Below are 26455 nucleotides of genomic sequence, written 5' to 3' on the forward strand. Positions count from 1 at the left end.
CCAAAGGACATAAAAACTATTGGTGCCCAATAAACACAAGCAAGGTCTCAGAACGTGTGGAGCCTACGCCTGACCTTGTGCAGCTGGGGAGATCAGTCCCGAGGAGGCCCCCTGGACCTCCCCAACACAGAGCATGGGTCCCCCCAGAGCCCATGGGCTGACAGAACGCCTCAGTACCTTCCTTAGGCCAAGTTTAGCAGCAATTTCATCGACCACTTCAGCTTTCGGATCTTCCAGAAGCTCCAAGCTGTTCTGTGTGCCAATCTGTCAAGAGGCGAAGAGAGAGACAGACTTAGAAGAGAGGGCCAGGGAGCAGGAGCTCTACTCCCAGTCTCCTCCTTGCCAGGAAAGAGAACCATGGCCACAGTGAAGCACACCCCCACCCCCCAGCTACTCCCATGCTGGGTTGCGACACACTTTCAATCACAGCTCAGCAAGACCAGAGTGCAACTTTCAGGAGGGTGTGTGCCAGAAGGTTCCACACTGAGTGTGTGGTTGTTTGGTACTAAGGACAGCTTTCTACATATTTGTTTGCTTGTTTACTCTAAAAAGGCTCCTTCACTGGGAAATGCAGTTATTTTCAAAACTTCCTCGGATAAATAGCTTCACTCCAAACAGGTCTGGCTAGGTAAGATTGAAGCTATTCCCAGCAAACAGCCTTGGAAACCTCATGTGCCACCCCTGCAGGGACACTGCTTGGCTTCGAAGCTGAGATACTAAACTAGAGACAGAGCAGACTCCACAGAGAAAGCTGCAGACATGCATCCCCGAGCAAGGGAGAAGGCATCTAGGATCAGTGACCTGCTGGTGGGAGCCAGAGCACTGGCTCAGGGCGCAACTGAGCCCTGGCTATGGCTAGCTCACACGTGACCTCTACCCACCACCAGACACACAATTTCCTGGAGTGGGCAAGTCTTGCCAAAATCTTTAATCTTCACTAAGTGCAGCTCGTGCATCATTAGTAGTATCATTTTGAGCAGAAACCCCAGCCATAGGAATAGGAAAGGGAAGCTAATCCAAACTGAGTTATATTAATTGGGTATATCCTTGAAAATTAGTCAAATTCTAACAAAATAACAAAGAACTTTATGTTTACTGGGTATTACCCATATGGAGATCATTAATACCTCCAGGGTATAGGTCAAATCACAAACTCAGAACAAATCTAAGAAAAAGTACTTGTTTAATGACATGTGGCAGCATGAGCTTCAACTTCTAATGAGCTGGAGGCTATTAAAGGTCAAGTGTTTCAACCTCTAGGGTACCCCAGTTGGGAGCTCTGATGGTGCCGTTATCAGTCCGAGCGCCAGTGTGTCTGTTCCAACATTTTTTTCAATTATACTTCTAATACAACTGTTAAACTTTCCATGAAAGAGACCCTCTACAGAACTGAATTTGAATATTCTGTGCTTTCAAAAGCAGCATCCCGATTACAGAGCACATCCAGTGACCTAGGGTCAGATAACAGAGATTCCTCTGATAGGGCTTCTGCTGCCATCTTGAATCTCTTCAGCAATGAACCATCACAAAAGGCCTCAGGAAACACTACATCCTCAGCTCTATATAAATAGCAAAAATGTCAAAAGTGGGTCGACTACACTTAAAATCTGTACATATAGCCAGGGAAGACATGCATTTGTGCACAGACCACAAATAAACCTGCACACCAACCGGCATCCATGTACAGCCTGCAATTTCAGACCCTGCTCAGCAGAATCTGAAATACATGCCCCAGCGATAGCTGTGGATACCCCACGCCCCCCAAGTCGGGTTATCTAAGAAGCAGGCCAGCTACGGAGCGATCTCTAGAATACAGTGGAAGGTGAAAAAAGTGTGTATTGTGTGGTATACACACAAAAAACAAAGGGGTATAGTAATGAATCTGTGTGTATTTGCTTACATTAAAGAAAATTAGGGCTGGCTGGGTTCTCAAGTGGTTAGAGCACAGCAAGGTCACGGGTTCAGATCCTTGTACAGGACGGAGACACACACACACACACACACACACACACACACACCCACACACACCCACACACACCCACCAAAAAAAAAAAAAAAAGAAAATCAAACCTCAGAGGTCAAATCAAAAAGTTTTTAAAAGTGGGGCTACAAGGAAGGCAGGACACAGGGTAAAGAGGAATACAGTTTCTGTATACTAAATTTGGGACTGTGCAAATTTTTTTTCTTCTCCAACTTTTTTTATAAAAAATTTCAAATATATAGCAAAGTTTAAAGAATTTTACAGGGAATACCCATATACCCACCACCTGGATTAAGTCATAAAAATTGACTATGTTCTACCCGTCCCTCTCAACCATCAATCCATCTTATCTTTCTGCTGGATTTCGAAGACAATTGCAGACAGCATGCACATCATTAACTACAATTCAACATGTTTAGACATTTTTGTTTTCACAGTAAAATGTATGTAAGAAAATGTACCATATAAATATTTACACAGTTACAACACAAATTAAAAAACATATATAGTACTGGCCAGACACACACACACAAAAATATACATGTATATATATACATACGTATATATATACTGCAGTAGATTGAATTATGTTCCCCTAAAACTCACTGAGGCTTGAATTGTCTCCCAAGTTTTATGTGTTAGAAACAGCCCCAACTGTGACTGTTAAGAGGGTGGGAAATCCTATTATGGTAATTGAAAGGTGGAGCCTTAAAGAGATTGGATTGTAGGACCCTGCAGTAGTAAATGGATTAAAAATGGTGGTCAGGGGCATGGTTCTGAGCATGGTTTAAAAGAGGAGAGTCTGTCTGTCTTTCTTTCTCTCTCTCTCTCTCTCTCTCTCTCTGCTTCCACCATCTTGCAATGTAAGACCCCTGGGTCACTGTTGCCACCACCAGATGGACTTTGGACTTCCCAGACCCAGAAACTGTATGCAAATAAATTTCATTTTCTTTATAAATTACCCGATTCCACATATTTTGTTATAGCAACATAAACGGACTAATACATATACACACCAATTCCTAAAAATTGAAGATAAAATGTGTGATGGGTTGGCAGCATAATCATACAGGAAGGCCTTCCAATGAGTTTAATGAACCGTGACTGGCTATACAGCCCTAGCAGAACATTCACTAAAGATCCTTCTCCTCCTCTCCATCCCTACCAAAAAAATTTTAAAACCATTTTCAGTCCTATTTTGGTAGTTTTCGTCATTCTGGTGATGTTCTGGTTATTCTGAGCCTGGGGCGTGTGGCATGGGGTGAAGAACACGAGTAATTCTGTGATGCTCTGATTCTGCCACTCCTAAGACAGCGGACTTCTGCCTGGGGGGAAGGGATGCAGAAGAACAAGAGAAGAGCTAGCACAACTGTTGTACACCATCAGAGCAACTGGAAACCCGGGACACAGATGGCACAGCAGATAAAAAAAATGCATCACTACTTGTTCTGTTTACTTAAGTTGATAAATGGGCTAGTTATGTAAGAGAATATCCTTATCCTCAGGAAATACACACTGAAGTATTTAGGAGTCATGATCTAACTCTCCAGTAATTCAGAAAATAAATATTGTGCACATGTGCCTATGTTTGTGTTTATGTGTGTGTGTATATGTGTGCACGCACAAGTGTATGTACAGAAAGGGACAGAGAGCACACAAATGAGAAAGCAAACAGGGCAAGATGAAATCTGGAAAGGGCATCCATCCCATACAGCCTTCAAAACAAAGGACCAGACTGCACAGACTGTAAGCTCTGCATGTGGCTCACCTGAGGAGGCTCGTAAATGGCAGCCACTTCGGCCCTGATGCCAAGGGGAATGTCCTTGTGCTCCGTGTACCGTCCGTACAAGTACCCGAAATGCTGGTTCCCTGTCTTTCTCCAGAAGTCAAGGAAGCGATCGGCGACAGTGTGATTCTCAAACATGATATTGTCCACGTGTCTGTATTTCTGTAGAGTTAAGTTAACAACAGTGGGCTAAGTGAAAACATTCCATCAAAAATAAGGAATGTTCTAGTACAAACCATTCATATTTTTTACCTAGTTCTTTAAAAAACAAGCCAAAAAACGCAAAAATCAAGCTTTAAGAACATGCCCTGCCTTCAGACTGCTTCCAAGTCCAGGGTGCAAGAAGGGTTGGAGACAGCTTTCATCAATCAATACGTTTAAATTAATCTCACTGTGACTTAACCTAAAATGCAAGTTTTTACAATCTCTAGGGCAAAAAATGGTAGTTTTCAAGAAGGAACAAAAGAACAGAAGGAGGAAGAGTTGGTTTCCAAACAGCCTGGGGGGCCACAGCACTCTCTCTGTGGAACTGGACGTGGGTGGGCAGGAGAAAGGGGGGGCTGTGCTCAGAGGGCACAGCAGCAAGAGCGGGAAAGGCCAGAACATGTCCTGCTGAGCTGAGTTCTCCTTGTAACCTGGCCTGGGTAGGTGCCCTGAGCTGGGCCCAGGAAGGCTCCGTTACCAACCTCCAGAGCCACAGTTTCTTAAAGGCAAAGCCATAACCACCAAGCACTTTAATCACCAAGAATATTCTGCTTCCATAGGAGCCAAAAGAGCAGAACACCAAAGGCTCCCACTCTACGCATGCAAGAGCTGGGAATTTCACAAATTACGTCTTCAATGTATCATTCTCACAAAAGGGTCAATCAATCAATCAAAAAATATCAGAGAGGCTGGGAGGCTTGGCCTCCCCTGGGGCTGCCACCACTGCTGGTTACTCTGTGCTTTCACCTCAAAGCTCTGCCAAGCAGAGCTCCCATGCGGGAGAAGAAGCTGTCAGTGAGTGCCTCAAATTTGCCGTGCTGGCCGGTGGAAAAGTTTGTGGTGGCAGAAGAGTGTGCTCCACATTCTAATTTCCAGGCTAAAGCCACTCTCGAGGGTGGCTCCACCAGGCATGCGGAGAAAATCACATGCAGCGCTGGTCGAACAACACTCATTCAGGAAAGGTGAAGGGCTGCTGTGGGTGTGGCCTTGTCGTCACTCGCCAGTGACAACTGGACAGAAAAGTTCTGGAAAAGGTCCAGAAGCACACAGAGTTGACACGGCTACATTCCAGCCTTTTATCCCGGGTCTTCGAGACCCTGTCTCAGATGGAGAAAGTGGAGTGCCTGACGTGCACCCTCAGTCCTCTGGAGCCTCGTGGCGGTAACCCTTTCCTTTATGTTCCTCTTCCAGACCATTAACGAGCAGAATAAAAAGAGTGAAACAGTTCCCTTCCCTACTGTCATGTGGTTTGGGGCAGGAAGTCATGGGTGCAGAGGGAAGGCGGAGGCAGCTTTAGGCCCCTGCCTACCAAGTATCTAGCTTCCCTCTCTTCTACTACTTAACTTAAAACTTCTGGGATACAATTTCAGCTAAAAAGTTATTTCTCAGTCAAAACTTGTTTCCCCTCAACCCTGTCCCTAAAGAAGAAATAAAATCACAGGTACATAACCAAAAAAAAAACAACAGAGAATCTGCTATGAGTAATACATTGCTAGCTCCTCTCCAAGGAAAAGCTCTTCTGGAAATTTCCATCTCTCAGCCATGAAAACAAATGCAGACAACACAAGGACCGTCTCACCTGTCTGTTCAGCGTGATGGCACTTGGCTGGCACTTAGTACAGATTCCATTTGGCCAGGGAAGGTGACCCTCGCACCCTGATTTAATCTTGCAACTGATGTTCTCCAGGGCAACAAACTTCCCCCTGAATAAGAAGAGAAGCAACTTAATTAAACATTACAAAGGTGAAAAGTTTAGCAGGAGACTGGGAATAACTATGTTAAATATCTTATACCTCCTGAACAGTGTTCCAACAGGCCAAGCATGAGGTAGGCAGCAGCAGGGAAAATGTACTAAAAGTTATGCTAATGGAAGTTCTATCTAAAGTTCTAGCACATTCAAAAAGCTAGCTTCTGTCCCCTACACTTACACTGTATAGGAACACACAAATATTTTCCTATATAAATACAGTTTCTACTTTTACCATGAAGGTTTTCAAAAATACTGCAGAATACCTACTGATCAAACCTGTGCCATTTAGAGGAAATGAGGCTCTTGTAAGTTTCATTAATTTATCAGTAACTTTAAGGCTGGCCAGTTAGCTCAGCTGGTTAGAGTACCTCCTTGTAACACCAAGGTCAAGGGTTCAGATCCCTGTATCAGCCAGCCATCCAAACCCCCTCCCAAAAACAACAAAAAAGATATCAGCAACTTTGACATTAGCCCAGTATTAACACATTTGTAAAGATTCTTATTCATAGGAAAAACATGATTAGGATACATAACAAAGATATCCCCACTCTTTTAGCTAAAATAAAAACTATTGTTAGAAGACAAACAAGAAGCTGCTGGACTTGGGGTGAATCTGTACCAGTGACTTGTTTTCTCATTCATGAAAGAGTCCAATAATTATATTTTCTTTTCTTCCTTTTTCCAGCTTTACTGCAGTATAAGTGACAAAAAACTGTACACATTTAAGGTGCATAACATGACGTTTCCACGTACGTGCGTGCTGTGGAATGGCTGAACTGAGCTGATTAGCACATGCATAACCTTACACACTCACCATGTGGGGTGAGCCATTTCATTTTCCCACGCCAGTGGTGCACTGGTAACACAGCAGCTAGGTCACAATGACTCTGTCGCCAAGTCTGCGTGTTAATGACATCTACAAACGTGCCCCCACGGGACACTATATTCCCTCACCTAGACAAAGGCTGACCGAGTTCCTTCCACCACAGTAAATCTCCACTCACGCCTGAGTCTAGAGAGTCCCACAGCTTCCCCATTGACAAGCAAGAGAGTTTATGGTGGGCTTTTTCTCCTGGTCTAACATTTTTAAAAAGTCGTTTTAGGATGTCAACGGGCCATCAGAGGAAAGCTACCATCAGGTGAACGTGACATTCTTCACAAACGCTGCTGACATGGCTCAGCCACCACCGCCTCTTGTGGCACTGGCAGGAGTTACAGAACAACGGCTCAAGCCTGTTACCTTCCGGTCAGGTACACATGAAACAGACAGGCGCCGCATACAGACCAGCAGGCAATGTATTTTAAAAGAAACCAAAATGCTCTTGGTTCACCCCTTTCTGGACACTGTTCCACCTGCACACAGGAGCCGAGAGAAGGCTGCCTGCACTAGCTGAAGGTGTAGACCACAACTGCAGTGGCACCATTAGCCCAACCCGCAACAGCACCGCTGCTTCAGCCTGGCACAGCTGCGAAAACTAAGCTGATAAAGAAGCAGGGCTCAAGGGAAAGTGCAAGAGAGGAGGTTATTACGGTGTGGCCATTCTTTCTAAAAAGCAGGGGATGAGCTCAGACGCTGATTCACCCAGGCGCTGTGAGCGAGGGGAAGGTCAGTGCCAGCATGCATCGCCAGCCCCAGGCTCTGAGCTCTGCGATGTGCAGCAGGGTGTCTGACACAGTCTCTACTCATCTATTTCTTTTCTAGAATCAGGACAAAATTCGTGTATTCCAACGCTTTGTGTCCCACTCTTGTCTGCGCTTTTTGCATTCACATGCCCAGTGGCTATAAGCAACAACTGCCAGATCCAGCAACAAGAATTCATGCACATCAGGTTACAGCAAGGTACTTACTTGTCGGCCCCTCCGGTCAGCTTTCGGATGTAGGCATGGAAGGACATATGCTTCACAGGAGGCTCAAGATGGTTCAGGTAGTCTTCATCGAATGGCTGCCAAAACACACAGAGTGAGTGAGTATGGTCACATACCTGCCAGGGCACAGGGAGAGACTGGCGCGCAGCATGGCCTCGACAAGCCAGGGCCACAGAGGGCATGCAGGAAAATGGGTGCTGGGTTCTCACTTATTGTTCTAGGTCAGAGCCAAATTCTTCTCTGTATACCAGTTACCTTTTCAAGATTAAAATGAATCTCTATTAAATACAAAAAACTCAAAGTCAAATAAGTTTCAGGAAAATTCTGCAAAACGAAAAGCCACAAGAGGATCTTCTGAAGAAAATCGGGTTGGCCTTGCTGCTGTAAATTTAGCATTAACCAGTTACCAGTCAGCATTATTATGGTAACTCTCAATCTCATCGGGACACATCAGTAGAGGAGATGTGAGATTCAAGGTAAAGTAAATCAAAACAGTGATGAGCAGGCAACTGGCAGGCCCAGCTCTGTGTCCGATCTTAAAAGGAGTATCCAGGGAGCCCACTGTAAATGCTCTTCTTTGTCACAGCAATACAAATGCTTGAGCCATTCATAATCCACCAAGAAGGTCACTCCCATAAATAAAGGCTCATCCTCTCTGTGCAGCCTGCACTAGTGAGAATAAAAGGCCCAGGGCAATAAATAGATAAGTTCTTTTAAATGCAGGGACTTAGAGAAAGTACTCAGACAGCTCTGTCTATCAGCAGCCCATCTTGCTGGCCTGGGCGCTCACTCTGCAAAGATTCTCACCTCTAGAGGGACGCAGTGCACACATTTCCCCAGCGGGCCATGGCGGCATCTGAGGAGAGCAAAGGGCAGAAGAAAGGCACTGCTGTAAGTATGTTTACTTTTCTGTTGCTACCCCCAATATTTCTGACATTTAAAATGTACATCGTGCATTAGCAAAGTGCTTTCCTATCCATGCGCAATTATATTCCACTGGCATGTGGATGAACATTTTACTTTAATAGTTTAGCATTTATTTTGCTATGTATAGGAAAAAACTGACCAGTACTCAAACCTGTGATTTCATGGACACTAACTGCTTAAAATGACACTAACTACAAATAAAAGCAAATGGACTTGAAGTCAATTTAAATGAAAATGTTAATAGTAACAAAGCTGGTACATGGACACGGCAAAAACCCTGAGAGTGGAGCATAAATAACCCAACTTTTGAAAACACCCACTTCATGCACCTTTTGGGAAAAAGTATAATAAAGGATGCTTTGGCCATTTGAGTTTCGGACAGTTGCAGCCACGGAAGCTCAACCCGTACAATATAAAGGAGAGGTGTGCTTAGCTGATGAGGGCAGTGGGGGGTGGACAGCCAAGATACAGTCCCTCCGGGGCTCAGTGAGATCCCTCTTGATGAGGTTAGAATGCTTAGATGCATGTGAGTTCTACCCTTCCGAGCAGAGACGCCCTCCTATGTCTCCTAATAGGCAGGCTCTCACCAATGATAGGTCAGAACTCACACACTCACACACACACTCTCTCACACACTCTCTCTCTCTCTCTTTCTCTAAAAGACTCTAATGAAGCCGTGAAGCCTCAGTCTGTGCAAGGGAGCAAGCACTCAGTTCCTGGGCGAAAATGCAAACAAACGAGACTCGCGGGCTAATCACTGTGGCTACGAGGTGGCTCCATGCCAACTGCAGCTGAGCACCATTTGTGGCTCTTTAATCTAAGACATAAAAGTTGCTAATGCAGCATTTGGAATCCCAATATCTCAATGTCAGCATCCCATCACGTTTACAGAGTGATGCAGTTAAAAAAAAGACTCCACTGCAGAGACAAACAACCTTTGCTCAGATAATTTCACATTACTGAGTGTAAACTCAGATGTTTCTAACCAGTTTCTTTAAAAAGAATTGCAAAAAATCTAAAATAAACAAAAAAATCTAAATAAACAAAATAAAATACACATGCGTGAGCATTCTATATCACCATCGGTGGAAAGTGAGTATTCAAAGGGCAGCATCTTCTGGAAATAACACTCACTACAGGGATGGCAGAACACACTAGTATAAATTGTCAAAGTCATCCTACCACCATTAAAGGAGAAAATCTGAACAAGCACCTTGCACTGGCAGACACCCCTCCCTTCTGTTGCCTGTCACTTGCTAAAGCCCCACTCTGCCACCAGAAGAATCCAGTATTTCCAGGGACATCATGGTAAAGACTTGGTTTAAGGTCCCCCAGCTCCCCCGGATACCTTTCAAATCTCTTAGTATCCAAACACTTCAAAGCTTTTTATGTGAAACATATTCTGAGATTCAAACTGATAGAAAGCTAACAACATAACCTGAAGTAAAATTTAATCTGAAAATAGATGGTCAAACTTGAACTTAGATTTCTTCATCAGATACTTATTGAAATGGAACATTATAAATATTTCCCTATACTGACCCATTAAGACCATCACATGTAGGACCCTGGACTCCCATGGAGCACTTACAGCTGTGGGTCTCGGCTTCTGTAAATCTTCCCATCCTGTTTGCTAAGGTACTGATCGATCTCATCTTCCACCACATTGGGAGCTCCAAAGGCCTTTAACCCCAATGTGGTTGATGTCTCCATTTCAGATGAGGGTCCAGCAAGGCTCGAGGGAAACAGGAACAACAAATCGCCGTGCCTGTTCAAATGACAAACGTTAAGTCGATGCCTTTCTTAACTCCACGACCTGAGCTGCACAGAATACCAACGTGAATATGTGAATTCCGACATCTGCAAAAAGCAGATGGCAACCACCTTGAAAGTCTGAATAACAAAGTTTTCAATTTTAAGAGAACAGAATTCACTTCTAACATCTGTCCTATATTCCTTGGCATTATAAGGATCAGCAAAAGGTTCTCTGTAATTTAATTTCTCTTACCATTTTATTGTAAAACTTCTGACACGCGTCGACATGCCCGTTTGATTTTACATAAATGAGTACACAGTCACAACAGATCTTTGGGTCTTTAGGACAGTCGCCCCCTCTCATTCTCTGCTTGGCTCCTACTTTCCTTCTTTCATTCCTTTGCTCTCTATTTGGCTCCTCCCCTCCCCATATTTTATCTACATAGTACATATCTTTCCATTTCTTTCTCTATGTACACATACGCACAGGTATGCACAGACATGTGTAGGGGTTAGCATTGCTTTACAAAAATGGGATTACCAGAGACATAATTTTACACCTTGCTTTTCTCATCCAACAACCCCTAACAAAATTCTCCAAATACCAGTGGTCTATGTCTAATTACCACATTTAATGGCTGCATAACATTCCCCAGAGGGGCTGCCTCATCACTCACTTGCGCTCCCACACCAAGGGATGTGCACACAGCCTGCCAGTTTCTGCCACCACCACCAACACCCACCAACACCCACAGTCAGATGCCCATGCAGCTTTACTTCTATAGGGCAGATTTTCAGGAGTGGCCCTGTTAGACTGAAAAGTTTGCCTTTGCTTCTGAAACTGCTGACCTGCTGCTTTCCAAAAATGCTGCCACAAGTCATGTTTCCAACAGCATTAGCCTTGTACCAAAACTGGAAAATGACACAACAAAAAAAGAAAACTACAGTCAATATCCCTAACGCATATAAATACAAAATCCTCAACAAAATACTAACAAACCAAATTCAACAACACATTGAAAAGATCACTCACCATGATCAAGTGGGATTCATCCCAAGAATGCAAGGATGACTCAGCATACACAAATCAATAAAAGTGATACATCACATCAACAGAATGAAAGGACAAAAACCATATGGTCATTTCAATAGACACAGAAAAAGCATTTGATAAAATTCAACACCCTTCATGATGGAAAAAAAAAAAAAACACTCCACAAATTAGGCACAGAAGGAATATACCTCAACACAATAAAGGCCATATACGACAAACCATCAGCTAACAGCATCCTGATCAGACAAAATTTGAAGGCTTTTCCTCTAAGATAGGAAAAAAACAAGGATGCCCACATTCTCCACTCTTATTAACATAGTACTAGAAGTTCTAGCCAGTGCAATAAGGCAAGAGAAAGCAATAAAAGGCATTCAAACCGGAAAAGAGAAAGTCAAATTATCCCTCTTTGCAGATGACATGATCCTATACACAGAAAACCCTAAAGACTACACCAAAAATTTTCTAGAACTAATAAATACAGTATAAGGGCAGGATACAAAATCAACACATAAAAACCAATAGCATTCCGGGCCGAGCCCATGGCGCACTCGGGAGAGTGCGGCGCTGGGAGCGCGTCGACGCTCCCGCCGCGGGTTCGGATCCTATATGGGAATGGCCGGTGCACTCACTGGCTGAGTACCGGTCACGAAAAAGACAAAAAAAAAAAAAAAAAAAAAAACCAATAGCATTCCTATACACCAATAATGAAATATCTGAAGAAGAAATCAAGAAAGTAATCCCATTCACAACAGCTACCAAAAAAATGAAATACTTAGGAGTAAATTTTATCAAGGAAGTGAGAGACATCCATGATGAAAAGTATAAAACATTGGTGAAAGAAACTGAGGAAGAAACAAATAAATAGAAAGATATCCCCTGTTCACAGACTGGAAGAATTAATATCATCAAAATGTCCATATTACCCAAAGCAGTCTACAGATTCAATGCAATCCCTATCAAAATACCAATTACATCCTTTGCAGAAATAGGAAAAAAAGATCTTAAAATTTGTACAGAACCACGAAAGACCCCATACAGCCAAATCAATCTTAAACAAAAAGAACAAAGTTGGGGGCATCACAATACCTGATTTCAAAATATGTTATAAAGCAATAATAACCAAAACAGCATGGTACTGGCATATATAACAGACAAACTGACCAAGGGAACAGAATAGAGGGCCCAGAAATAAACCCACATATTTACAGCCAACTGATTTTCCACGAAGGTGCCAAAAATATACACCGGGGAAAGGACCTCTTTAATAAACAATCCTGGGAAATCCATATATTCACATACAAAAGATTCAAGCTAGACCCCTCTCTCTCACCATATATAAAAATCAACTCAAAATGGTCTGGCTGGTAGCTCTGTTGGTTAGAGTGTGGTGCTGATAACACCAAGGTCTGGGTTTTGATCCCTATACCAGCCAGCAAAAACAACAAACAAAAAAATCAACTCAAAATGGATTAAAGATCTAAGGTTAAGATCCGAAACTACTAGAAGAAAACATAGGGGAAACGCTAGATGAAATGGGAGTGGGCAGCGCTTTTTTGAACAAAACTACAAAGGCACAGGAAAATAAAGCAAAAATAGACAAGTGGCACTACTTTAAACTAAAAAGCTTCTGCACAGCAAAGGATAAAATCAACAAAGTGAAGACAAGCCACAAAATGGGAGAAAGTGTTTGCACACATCAGACAAGGGGATAATATCCAGAATATGTAAGGAACTCAAACAACTCAACAGCAAAAAAACAACCCAATTAAAAAATGGGTAAAGGACCTGAACAGACATTTCAAAAGAAGACATACAAATGGCCAACAGGCATATGAAAAAATGCTCAACATCACTACTCATCAGGGAAATGCAAATTAAAACCACGGGGAGATAGCATCTCATTCCAGTTAGAATAGCTGTTATCAACATGACAGAAAACAACAAACGCTGGTGAGGATGTGGAGAAACAGGAACCCTCCTACATTGCTGGTAGGAGTGTAAATTGGTACAGCCATTGTGGAAAACAGTATGGAGGTTCCTCAGAGAACTAAAAATAGATCTACCTTATGATCCAGCAATCTCACTACTGGGTACATACCCAAAGGAAATGAAATCAATATATCATAGAAACACCTGTGCTCCCATGTTCACTGTAACACAATAGCCAAGAGACAAAATCAACCTAAACGCCCATCAATGCATGAATGGATTTTAAAAATGGATAAAAAAATCTGTGGCATAATATACACAATGGAACACCATTCAGCTATCAAGTAAAAAAAAGAAAATTAAAGAAATACTGTTATTTGCAGCAACACAGATGGAATTGGAGACCTTCATGTTAAGTAAGCAAGGCATAGAAAGACAAATACCACATGGTTCTCATAGAAGTAGAGAGTAGACTCATGGTCACCAAGGCTGGGAGGGGAACGCGGGCGGAGGAAGGACATGGTGGATGAATGGGCCCAAAGCTCTGCTGTCTGCCCTGAGTGAGTCAACATATAGTACGTGCCTATATCGAAATGATATACTGTACCCCGCAGATATGTACAAATAAACATTAAAATGAAAGAATAAGAGCAGAAGTCAAAAGTACAAAACTGCAAGGACACACGGACATTAAGAGGCTTGGTTGTAGTTCTTCAATAGATCTGTCCTCTCCTCTCTTTTCTTCCATAACTTAGGGGTGATAAAATTGCCAAACTGTAATCAGAGACTTCTGTTTCTAGCAGTGGATTAGATATTCCTAAACACCCTCCAGCTATAAAATACTTGGCTCAGACACTAAATCAATTTTAACAAATAGACTCTAAAATACATTGCTGAGCTCTAAAGAAAGTCATGGAAATACTCAGGGTTTAAAACCCAGCAGTACATTCAAACAAGAACAGCAAAAGGGCACAGAGCTCAGAGCTACCCTCTGGGCCAAGGCCACCACCAGGAAGGCAGAGCTTTGGGCTTACAGTCATTCGTTGGGCAATGGGAGCAGAGGCCTTGAGCCTCCTCAGCAGCTTTAGCTGGTGAGCCTGAAACTCCCATATGAAACCAGGCAACTGAACACCAGCTGAAAATAGGAACCATGGAGAAATCCAATCTGCCTCCATCTACTACACAGCAGGAAACAAAAGCCACCTCTGAGGCTCTGTAACCAAAAGCCTGATCTGCCATGCATCTAGGGGTGGAACTAGGAACACTCCTTGGCTCAGGAAGCCCCAAGACAGAAATCCCCTTGAAGGATTTGTGGGTCAATAGCACCCCCTTGTGCCAACAGAAGCAAATGCAAACCTTCTCTGCAGAAAAGCCACTAAATCTAGGTCCTTCAGGACTCCACAAGACCAAGTTTGGCCAAACGTAACCTCTCAGAACAAAACAACAACAAAAACCAAATGTACTCAACAAGCCACCAAGAGCAAGAACGAACAGAGACAACAATAAACAGACTGCAAGTACTCACATGTTAGAATTATGAGATACATAATATAAACATTTAGCTGGCCAGTTAGCTCAGGTGGTCAGAGCGTGGTGCTGCTAACACCAAGGTCCAGGGTTCTATCTCTTTATCGGCCAGCTGCAAAAACAAAACAAAACAAACAAGGAAAAAAAAAAAACACTTTCATGTGAAATGTCAGATGAACAATGGAATGGAAAAAGTGACTGACAGGCTACCCAAAATAACCAAGTGGAATTCTGGGAAGTGGGCTGGCATGGGGCACAGAACCAGGGGCTCTTCTCAAAACCCTCACACAGATGGGCAGACAGCACGCCACACCCATGGACAACGGCGACAATAAAGCCAGGGTAGGAGCACAAGCTGGTGCAGACACACCCCCAGCAGCCACGAGGCCGGCCCACATGTCCAGTAGGCCTGAGCCAGGGGGCTCCCCACCACAGTGGTCTTCACTGGAGGGCTGGCAGCCATGAGAGCAGAGCAGACATGAGAAGGAGCCTGGAGCACTATGGCCCTGTAAGTGCTCCACACCAACAGCCGGATCAGAAAGGAAATAAAAAAAATATTTAAAAGTTAAAAATGTAATCACTGAAATAACAAAGAGAATGGGGAAGAAGTAATATTTAAAGAGAGAGTTCCTTAGGGCTAGCCGTTTAGCTCAGTGCGTAGAGTGCAGCCTTATAACACCAAGGTCACGGGTTCGGATCCCAAAACCAGCCAGCCGCCCCAAAATAAATAAAGAGATAATGCCTTAGAATTTTCCAGCTCTTTTAGGATAGGGCCAACTGCAGGAGCGAAGGCAAAACTGAGCAGGGCAGGGCCACGGGGTGGACAGAGAGAAGGCCTGGGGGTGGGGGTTAGGGAGCTGAGAGAGCTGAGGAAACAGCCCTGCAGCCTCTACCACTCCCCTGACCCACCAGGAGGAAGCCAACGAGTAAGCAGAGACATCCTAATTCTACCATCCCTGTGTCTTTGAGAACCAGGAGTCTCAGCAAGATATAACAGAGAGGTTAAATAAAATTGGAAATATCAGCACAAACACGAGTTATTTTATCTTCAAAAATAGCACTATATTACCCAGCTCTGTACACTGAAGGACGTAGGAACAATGGCCAGCCCACTGGGAATGAGCGCCCTGCCTTTTCTACATGAACCAGACCTCTCGGTAACCAAATCACAGATGAGGGGGAGCATCTCTTAAAAGTGTCCCAGATAAGAAATGAAAACTACGTCATAGAATTCGAACAGCACCATCATGTAATCCCCTGTCAATTAATTAACCTAGGCAGAGAACATCAATGCAGCTTACATCGAAAAAGTGTGAAAAGTGAGACCCAGACACGCTGTGGCTCCTGATGAAAGAGCACACCACCCATGCAGTCCTGCTGAGGGACTGGCCTGAGTCCACCAGGCTTCTGCAGCCTGCTTCCAAGCAGCAGGAAATCCAGGGCCCAGAGGGTCACGTTAAATAGCACCACGAATATGAAATCAGCAAAACTCAGGCAGTAGGAAACTCCACAAGTCAATGGCCAGAGTTCCTCATCAGATACATTTTAAGGAAAGGAAAAGAAGCTGGCTGGTTAGCTCAGGTGATTCAGAGCATGGTGCTGGTAACACCAGGGGGTCCAGGGTTCCACCCCTGTACCAGCCAGTGCCAAAAACTAAAAATAAAAAAGAACTTGAAGATTAAAAGATTAAGACCTACAAATTTTCTTTAAAAGCAAGACCAAACCATCGTGTCTAGGGATAGACACTCGGATAATAAAAGGATAAAGAAATGCAAAGACATGATTACTGTAGAAACCAGAATAGTGGGCACTTTCAGGGAAAAGCTTCTGGGGTGGCCGGGCAACACTCTCTCTTGACCTGGCTGTGTTTGCAGCAGTGTCCACATTAGGATCATCCACCACAACATACACTGTTCTTGGAGGTTTTTGGTACGTGCTCTATGTTTTTTTTTTTTTTTTTTTAAGATGACCGGTAAGGGGATCTTAACCCTTGACTTGGTGTTGTCAGCACCACACTCTCCCAAGTGAGCCACAGGCCGGCCCTGGTACGTGTTCTACTTAGCAACAGAAAGGAAAGGGGAACACAAAGGCCAAGCGATGGGAGAGAAGCAAGGCTGGCACAGGTGCGTGTGGGCAGCCCAGCCACAAGCTGGGGGAAGGCACGTGGGGATCCACAGACTCATTCTGTTTACTTCCACATATGTTTAAAATGTTCCATATTCAAAAGTTTTCTTTAGAATGACCAGCCACATTTGAAAAGAAATCAAACAGAATATTCAAAAGAGAAAAATGTATCCACTGAAATAATAGAGAGACTCAGGGAGAAGTAATATTTAAAGAGATAATGGCTACAAATTTTCCAGAAGTGATATGCAAGTCTGCAGTTCAGAATCTGCAGATATAGAAAGCACGATTTACAACCAGATAGCATTAAACAAAGTGTATTAGTCCGCTTCTGTTGCTTAAAATAGAATACCTGAAACTGGGCAATTTATAAAGAAACAAAATTTACTTCTTACAGTTTTAAGCCTGGGAAGTCCACAGCCCAGAGAACATATCTGATAAGGGCCTTCTCCAGAGTCCCATGACGACCAGGGTATTGCATGGTAAGAAAGGCAAGAGCAAGGGAGAGCTAACCTGCTCACTCGCTCTCCTTTTAAAGCCATCAGAACCACACCCACAACAACCCATTAAAACCATTAACCCATCAACCCATTACTCCATGAATGGATCAACCCATTCATGAGGGCACAGACCTCACGATCCAATCACCTCTTACAGGCCCCACCTCCCACCACCATACTGGGGGGTAAGTTCCAATGTGAGCTTGGGGGATGTTCAAACCACAGCACAAACCATGAATCCACACCTGGACAAATCAAACAGAAACTGTAGGACTCTAAGACAACAGATGGTTTTTTCTTTATTTTAGCTAACACATTGTAATTGTACATACTTACGGTGTACAATCTGACATTTTGATACATATATATGTTGTATAAAACAATCAGGTCAGGGTAGTTAACGTATCAATCACCTGATGCATTTATCATTTCTTTGTGGTGAAAATATTCAAAAGCCTCTCCTCCAGACATTATGTAACATACAAAACTTAACTGTTAACCACAGTCACCCTACTGTGCAACACAACACCAGAACTTATCCTTCCTATCTAAGTGCAGTTTTGTACCCATTGGCCAGCCTCTCCCTGTTTTCGCTCCTTCCCTCCCCTCCCCAGTCTCCACTGTTCTACTCTCTGCCTCTATAATATCAATCTTTTTTTTTCTTGTTAGTTTCCACATGAGTGAGGTCATGTGGTATTTGTCTTTCCAAACAGGAGATCTTAAAAACAGCCAGAAGGGAAAAAAATATATCATCTACACGGGAACAACAATTAGAATTATGATCAAGTGGTAAGCAGCAATAACCGAAGACAGAAGACCGTGGCTAGAAGAAAGGAACCATCATTCTTAAAAACACAGATGAAACAAAGGCACGTTTCAGACAATTCTCAAGTCAGACAATTCTTGAGCAGTGACTGAACTTGGTTCTCAGTCTATATCCACATTGGTCAGTAAGTATTACGACTATCATTTAAAAGATGCACTAGGAAAAATAAAAAAATAAAAATAAAAGATGCACTAGGATAATTCTGAAAAACACACTCTAAGTGTACTTCTAGGATTGTTTAACTGTTCCAGTACCAGAGGGACTGGAATAGCTCACAGCACCAGGATTAAACCAACATTACAACTTTTTTGACGGCTTTGCCTCAAAGCTGTTTCAATCTGTAGCCTCCCTTTCCTGCATCTAACTATCAGAATAGTTTTAAAAAACAGCTGTGGCTTGTTCAGTGCTCACTATGTGCAGGTGCTATACAACCACGTGAGGAGGCCCTCGTGCCCCTCGCAGACAAGGATGTTGAGGCCCAGGGAGGTACAGCCACTTCCCCAAGGCACAAAGCCCAGTGAGTGGTAAAGCATGAACCCACACTCATGCACCACTCATTAGAAATGATTACCAAGAAACAAAACCCTTTACAAGCTCAAAGGAAAGATGTCGCTTGGCCCCTCTGGAAATGGAGAAGCAGCAACAACGGAAGGCTTCATCTAACGACAGGGGTAGCAAGCAAACAGTAGGTGCCCAATAAATCTTTGTTGAAGAACAAAAATGAATGCTGGATATCTAATTTGTAAACCTAGAAATGACCAAATTGCCAAAACAGCCCATTATTCTGACTAGTAAATAGGCACAGGGACAGCCACAGCAAAACCACAGCCTCTCCAAACCACTCGGCCGCTGGCTGCAGCACATGCCACCTGCAGCCCTAGGGGAAAGCTGACAACCCACTGCTGAGCTGAGTGCTGAGCTGAGCATAAGGGCTCTGAGCACTGACACGTGAGCAGGTGCCGAAACAGTGCAGACAGGAGTCAGCAAACTTGTTCTAGAAAGGGCCAAATGGTAAATATTTTTGGCTTTGCAGGCCACATGCTCTCTGTCACAGCTACTCAACTCTGCCCTTGAAGCGTGAAAACAGCCACCGATAACGCCATGTGTTCCAGTAACACTTTACAAAAACAAGCAGCAGGCTCTAGTAAGAGGTCTCTGCAAGCCCCACTGATGGGACTGGCCAACACTACAGAGTGGACAGTGGGCCACACACAGCGGCCCTTCCAACCTGGCACACAGGGCTGACATGATTTCCTCCCATAGAGCTGCGTCCAAGGTCTTTCGCTCCTAACAACCAGCTGAGTGTGCAGCTTATCCCACCGCATACGCAGACCTGAGACAGCAACTCTTTCTCTTCAGTGACATACATTCCAGAATTCTACAGTCAATCAAATCCATTCAACTGTAACTGCAAATTCAGGATAATTGCTGAATACCTGGCAAGCAACACAATCGCCTGTATTGTATCAGTTAATAGACCACACTCAAGTAGCATGAGGAGGAAAGGGGATAAAACCAGACCACCTCAGGTAGGTAATGGAGGTCATCAGGTCTCCCAGTCCCCGTGTTCTCCACACCGGGCACTTACTTGATTTTTAGCAAGTTGAGGGATTTGTTAGATGATGCTGTTATCTCTCCAGTCTTGTTTCTATTGATGTAAACTGAGAAGCCATTATTTTGGAAGCCAAACTCCTTTGCAACCTAAAAAGTTGCAAACAATAGAGATTTAATAAAATATTTAAGTATCAGTACACATACCACACATACATCAGGTATTACTAGAAGAATACTGACTAGATTTAGAAACTGCTCAGCATTAACCAAATCCTCTTGTCATTTTACTCTTTTCAGAAAATGTACAGTGCTCATGCAGGTGTCATCATCAGGGAAATGGCCAAAAAGCAGCAAAGGTCTCGTGTGAATGATAAAACTGTGTGAGACATTGAAGAGGTTGAAGCAAGACCATGGCCACGTTTGGAAAGTTTAATTTTTACTTTGAAACCAAATGTAAAACTCCAGCTCCGTTTCTGACACCTAACAACAGAAGGGAGACAAGGGCAGAATGATGCCACCAACTCCACCACAAATGCCTGCTGGGCGGGGCGCTCTGCTGGACGCCGGGAATGCTCATCGGCTCATCAGCAGGTGTCAGGCAGTCCCATGTCCTGGGCTCCACTCCAGGTGCTCAGAACACAACAGTGGATTAAAAAAGATAAGACCCTCTCTTGAAGATCTTACCATCCAATGGGGGAGACAAAGTCAACAAAGGCAAGAATTACAGGTTGAGATAAACACTATGACAGAAGAGGAAAAGGGAGGACCACAGGAGAGCCCACTCCCAATGGGAGGCCAGAGGTCTCTGCAGAGGCGTAGATGAGCAGAGCCCCAAAGGTGGAGAGTAAGCCATCACGCACAGAGCCAAAGAGAACACCGCAGGCAGGAGCAGCTAGGACAAAGGCCAGGAGGCAGTAAGGGCAGTGAGAAGACAGAGGCCAGAGCCCAGTAAGCAAAATGAGGCTGGCGAGGTAGACAGGGGCCCAGACACACAGGACCACGTGAGTTGTGAGGACTTTGGATTCCATCCCAGGAGCCATGGAAAGCCATGGGGCAGAGGGCAGGGGGTCACTGAGTCCCTGTTTCTCAACAGCACTCTGCCAGAGAGACAAGGCCAGGACAGCAGGGATGGAGGGAAGAGCACACCTTCCAGCTGTGGGCATCAGCAGCCCCTGCTAATGGGCAGGATGAGGGGAGGGCATGGAGTAGGAAAAGGAAGGACTTCAAGGTGGGGCTTAGATTTCTGGCTTGAGCAACTGGGTGAAGGTGACACCTGAAAGGGAATGAGGGAATGATGAAAGTGAAGGTATCAAATAATTATAGTACATCTGATATAAAATCCTAATTTTGTCTTGAGAACATTTCTGTCATCACTTTCACAAATTTCAGAATGGAAAGGTGATTTGAAGTTATCTTTTAATCTTTTTTTTCCCACTGAGTGTGGAATAAAGCTACCTCCCCTAATACTAAGTGACCAGAGCTTTCTGCTTTATGCAGGTCTCTCGTAGGACAGAGAAGGAGCCGCGTTTTCGAACAGGACGGCCGGAAACAGCACTTCCTATGTGCTGAGTCCCACTTCTGGTAGATGCAGAAATATGCATAGAGTATGAGGCTTTTTTATGGTACTCCTATGAATATTTTGCCTTCTTTATCTACAGGTACAGAAATCTAACATAAAGCACTGGGGATTTAAAAAATACCTCAGCAGAGTCTTACAAGAGTGTGATTAAAATCTTAAAAACTTTATATTCCCACCTGAGGTAAACTTGATGTATATAAAATAAGATTCTGAATGTGATATTATAGGCAGATTCTATGCCTTTAATTTCACTTTATGTATGCATAAGAATTATATGTGATTAAAATAACTTCTAAGTAAGTCTAAAAAAGCACTTTATGTAAGTATAAAATAAAATTCCAAATGACAAGGAAAAGCAGGTGTGACCATTTTTCTTTCTTAGTGGTACATGACATTTCTTATTAAACTCAATAGTGTCTTAGATCTAATGAAATACAGCAATAGTATAGTACAATCCTATTTTGGTGAAAGTATGTATATACATATGAGTAGATATAAGGGTACTTCAAAAAGTTCGTGGAAAGATTTGTATTACCTTTTAATTCTATTCTTCCAGGAACTTTTTTTTTTTTTTTTTTTTTGCAGCTGGCCAGTATGGGAAACCAAACCCTTGACCTTGGTCTTACTAGGCTGCACTCCACCCAAGTTAACTGGCCAACCTATAAAGCCTCCTTGAAAACCTGGCCTGGTACCTTGAATACGTGGTTACAAGCCTTGCAGTGAATAAAGGACTTCACTTCCCGACAGGCCTGGGAATTTCAGGGTATTCTGGGGGAATTCAAGCAGAGAGGAATTCACGCAATCTTAGGTACTGAAGGTAAAGTATTTTTTTTGTTGTTCGTTTTTTTTTTTTTTTTTTTAAAGATGAACGGTAAGGGGATCTTAACCCTTGACTTGGTGTTGTTAGCACCACACTCAGCCAGTGAGCGAACCGGCCATCCGTATATGGGATCCGAACCCGGGGCCTTGGTGTTATCAGCACCGCACTCTCCCGAGTGAGCCACGGGCCGGCCCCTGTTGTTCGTTTTTTTGTTGGCTGGCCAGTATGGGGATCTGAACCTGTGACCTCGGTGTCATAAGGCTGTGCTCTAACCACTTAGATTGCCAGCCACCCCCAAGGAACTTTTTGAAGTGTCCTCATGTGTGTGGGCACGCATGCATGAGCAGATGTAAAGACACGCTATGTTAAAAATTGTTATTCTGAGTGGTAAAATTACAAGTGATTCTTACTTGCTTCTTTATACCTTCTGTATTGCTCGTCCTTTTATAATGAAACATTATTTTCATAATCAGAGGAAAGAATTTTTATTTGGGGGAAAACATACTTCAGAGTAATTAATGTGTTTGTTTTTGAGTACTCTCAAGAAAATTTCTCCTAAGCAATGACTAGTGTACTGACGGTGACTTCAGTGACCCAGCAGTCAACTCTAAACCACAGCTCACATACTCCACTTCCAGTGACTAGCTGTCACGTCTGTACTTTCCTATGCAAGACAACAAAGAACCACCCTCAGGGAAATAACCAGAATTTCAGAACACTTCCGAAACAAAGTTAGAATGACAACACTGCATTTTAGGTTTCTCTGAAACCTTCTGAATTTAGCCTGTTTGACAATTCTACATTTTATACCAAGCACAAAAACCTCAAGTTAAAAACAAAACAAAATCATTAAAAAACAAAAACGAAATCATTATCTCTAAGTGGTTACTACAGACTAAAGTTTAAGAAATCTCCCTATCACAAAACCTTAGAAAAGTAGACAACTCTATGTCCTCCTTGTATTTCTGGTGTTTATCCCCACAATTTTCTAAAAAACTGCTACTTAATCTTTGTCTCAGATGATTTCCCAAGAATCCTAGCATTAAGGCTGGCAGGTTAGATCAGTTGGTTAGAGCGTGGTGCTAACAACACCAGGGTCAAAGGTTCAGATCCCTGTACTGGCAGCTGCCCCCCAAAAAGAAAGAATTCTAGCATTTATTAAATCATAATATCCCTAGGTACAAGCTGATATGGTTAGCTGCCACTAAAAGAGCAATGAGTAGATTATTAAAATTTTCTTGAAGACTTGTAGATTCTCTTCTCTGCTATCTATTGCACCTAATTCTTTTTCCTTTTATTCTTATAAATATGGTCACTTAACTACTGCAACTGGAAACATGATAGCAACCGTACTCTAGAAATCAAACTTCCCAAATAAGTTGTGACTTCACTGATAGATTACAGGCCTAGTGTGATCCTCAGCAAAACTCTACTTCTCCAGTCTTCAATCTCCACCTTTGTGAAAATAAAAAGATTAGACTATATAACACTGAAGATTCCCTCTTGCTCTAATATGCATTAGACATTATACAGTATATATAATTTGGCTTTGTTCATAAAACTTTTTTACTTTTGAAAAAGGAAAAATTGTATATGAGTATATGAGGGTGCTTCAAAAAGTTCCCCCCAAAATTCACACTACTTTTCAATTCCATTTTCCCACAAGTTTTTTGAAGTGTCTGTCTGTGTTTTTATCACACAAAGGTAACACCTGCTTGAACAAATTCAAATAACACAGAAATATATAAAATGGGCTGGCAAACTTCTTCTGTAAAATGGGCCATATAGTCTCTATATGCAACTATTCAATTCTGCTGCTATAGCTCAAAAGCAGCCATACGCATACAAACTAATAAGTATAGCTGTGTTCCAAGAAAAATTTACTTACAAAAATAGGAGGCCAGAAACATTGGTCAAAGGATACATAATCACAGTTACATATGAGGAATAAATTTCAAGAGATCTATTGCAAAAAAAAAAGGAGGCTGGTCCTTGCCAACCTCTGGTATAAAGTCTAAAGCAAAAGCCACCCTCCTTACTTCAGACCTCTCCTCCTGGGTTGCCCGTTTTGAGTCTGGCTTGTGCTCCCTCACACTGCTTTCTGTGCTCACACAGATGTGTGCACGTGGCTTTAATTTTTTAAAAACAGAGTGGGATCATTCTACACGTTTTTAACAATTCCCCTTTGATAGACGACAGTTATCTTTTTTCTTATTTCCAAATTTTCACTATCACAAATATTACCCCTGGGAAATACCTTTACGCTTACCTTTGGGGTCTTGGTCCTACAATTTTAAGCAGTGATCAGCTGTGACACACATCTGATGCTGTAGCAATCCCACCCAACCACTACAGAGAAAAGCCACATCAGACAACTTGGCAGTGGGAGGAATTAGGAAATGAGGAAAAGAGAAAACGTGTAGATGGGAATCTCAATGGAAAATGGAAAGGATGAGGAAGGTAAACACCCAAGCCACAGATACCTTTTTCAAAAATGTTGCAGCTGTTTCTCTCTTTGTTGCCGTGATCCTCTTCACCCCATCTGGGGACTGGACACGGATTATCTGTTGTAAATGAAACAAGACGGTGACTGACCAGCCTAGTGAGGTCCTGATCTATTACTATGACTCAGATCTGTAGTCTTCAGCATCTGGATCGCTGAAACTTAACGCCAAACCTCACCATTTTCCTTTCAATACCCAACTCAATCTTTTTAGAAGATGAACCAGAGGGGTGAGACTCATCAACATGGGGGACACCCTAAGAGCACTGTCCTGATTGCCAACTCTTATAGCCTCACCCAGAAAAATACAACTTCGATTTTTAACCATTATATACAAAGAGTATTTTTATTTTTGGTGGCTGGCCGGTACAGGGATCCAAACCCTTCATCTTGGTGTTACAACACTATGCTCTAACCAACATGAACTAATACAAAAAGTATTTCTGAAACACTTTCTTTCTCTTTAAACTTAAAAAAAAAAAAACAGAATCTCACCATGAATCACAATGACTGGGTTCTTTAGTAGAGTTTTTATTGATTTTGTTTGTTCTGTTTTTGGCAGCTGGCCAGTATGAGTAGGGTTTTTAAAACCATATTTCCATGGTGAGCCTGAAAAGGTTGGCCGGCCTAGAAGACTACTGGACAAAGAACATCGATTTTCATGTTGATCAAAGCCCTTCTGAAGGTGAGTTATCACACCTGGCCAACTGTACAAGTCCATGCTTTAGTCAGGGAGCATGAAATGGCATGCCCTACTGCAAACAAGACATATGCTGTTCCAACCACCTGGGGGATGGGAGGAAAGACAGACAGGAATATGCCCAAAAATGCTCATGCTGTGATTTCTCCCCTCAGAAGTTACTGATGGTGTGCTGAATTTAAAACAGTGCTATGTAGACAAAAAATGTCACAAGCCATTGTTTAAAAAAAGATTTACACGATACCTGAGGAAGTGCCACAATGGCTCCCAGTCTACTAAACATTGTCCACTTTTATCAAACTAATTAAGGATAGGGCCGGCTGAGGCTCACTTGTGAGAGTGTGGTGTTGATAACACCAAGTCAAGGGTTAAGATCCCCTTACCGGTCAGCTTTAAAAAAAAAACTAATTCAGGATAATCTAGATTTTCCTAAAATAGTGTGACCCTGTCTCTCACTTTCTAATAACTTTCACCTGGCTGAAAAGGCTTTGCCCTCACGTGTTCTAAACTTTAAAAATATTGTTTTGAATAATCCTATGAATATCCCAGTTGTTAAGACATTATTTTATATCTTTTTGCTTCTTAGCCACATCTGTTTAATTCTCTCACTCATCTGTGTTAAATGTGAATACAGATGAAGTCTTTCGACTTCTGATTTCTAGTGTACTTCATTTTGGATTCAATACCTAGGAAAAATGTTCTCATAATACACAGCATTAGATAAATACTTCTATTTACTTGTTTCTAACATCTGTCTATAACACTGAGGCATGTCAAAAGCGAAGAACTCTGTTCTCTGAGATTCTGTGAATGTTCCTCTAACTGATCACTGAGGAACAAGAGCACGTCTCCTCCACTCTTTGAGGAACTGTCAGGCTGAAGAGTTCTCAAGCTTAAGAAGATCCTCTAGGGCCGGCCCGTGGCTCACTTGGGAGAATGTGGTGCTGACAACACCAAGCCAAGGGTTGAGATCCCCTTACTGGTCATCTTTAAAAAAAAAGAAGAAGAAGATCCTCTGATCCCCACACCCAGCCAGCCGCCAAAAAAAATAAATAATAATAATAATGGTG

The 26455-nt window shown here is 42.8% G+C and overlaps 1 protein-coding gene across 3 annotated transcripts in view; it reads right to left on the reverse strand.

Annotated features, from left to right (window-relative positions):
* The window catches only part of NPLOC4 (NPL4 homolog, ubiquitin recognition factor), a 59602-nt gene that overhangs the window by 31253 nt on the left and 1894 nt on the right, over nucleotides 1-26455 (reverse strand). For all 3 annotated transcript variants that reach the window (XR_010021887.1, XR_010021886.1, XM_063080947.1), the window contains exons 2-9: nucleotides 24666-24746; nucleotides 19818-19930; nucleotides 10106-10282; nucleotides 8395-8443; nucleotides 7570-7664; nucleotides 5551-5674; nucleotides 3750-3929; nucleotides 178-264 (exon numbers count right to left, since the gene is read on the reverse strand). Coding sequence is in view for 1 of the 3 variants with exons in the window: in XM_063080947.1 (XP_062937017.1) it covers nucleotides 178-264; nucleotides 3750-3929; nucleotides 5551-5674; nucleotides 7570-7664; nucleotides 8395-8443; nucleotides 10106-10282; nucleotides 19818-19930; nucleotides 24666-24746 (906 nt within the window). In the remaining 2 variants the exon portion in view is untranslated. The remainder of the gene's footprint in view (nucleotides 1-177; nucleotides 265-3749; nucleotides 3930-5550; nucleotides 5675-7569; nucleotides 7665-8394; nucleotides 8444-10105; nucleotides 10283-19817; nucleotides 19931-24665; nucleotides 24747-26455) is intronic.

The sequence above is a fragment of the Cynocephalus volans genome, chromosome 16, assembly GCF_027409185.1.
Source record: "Cynocephalus volans isolate mCynVol1 chromosome 16, mCynVol1.pri, whole genome shotgun sequence".
Taxonomy (NCBI): Eukaryota; Metazoa; Chordata; class Mammalia; order Dermoptera; family Cynocephalidae; genus Cynocephalus; species Cynocephalus volans.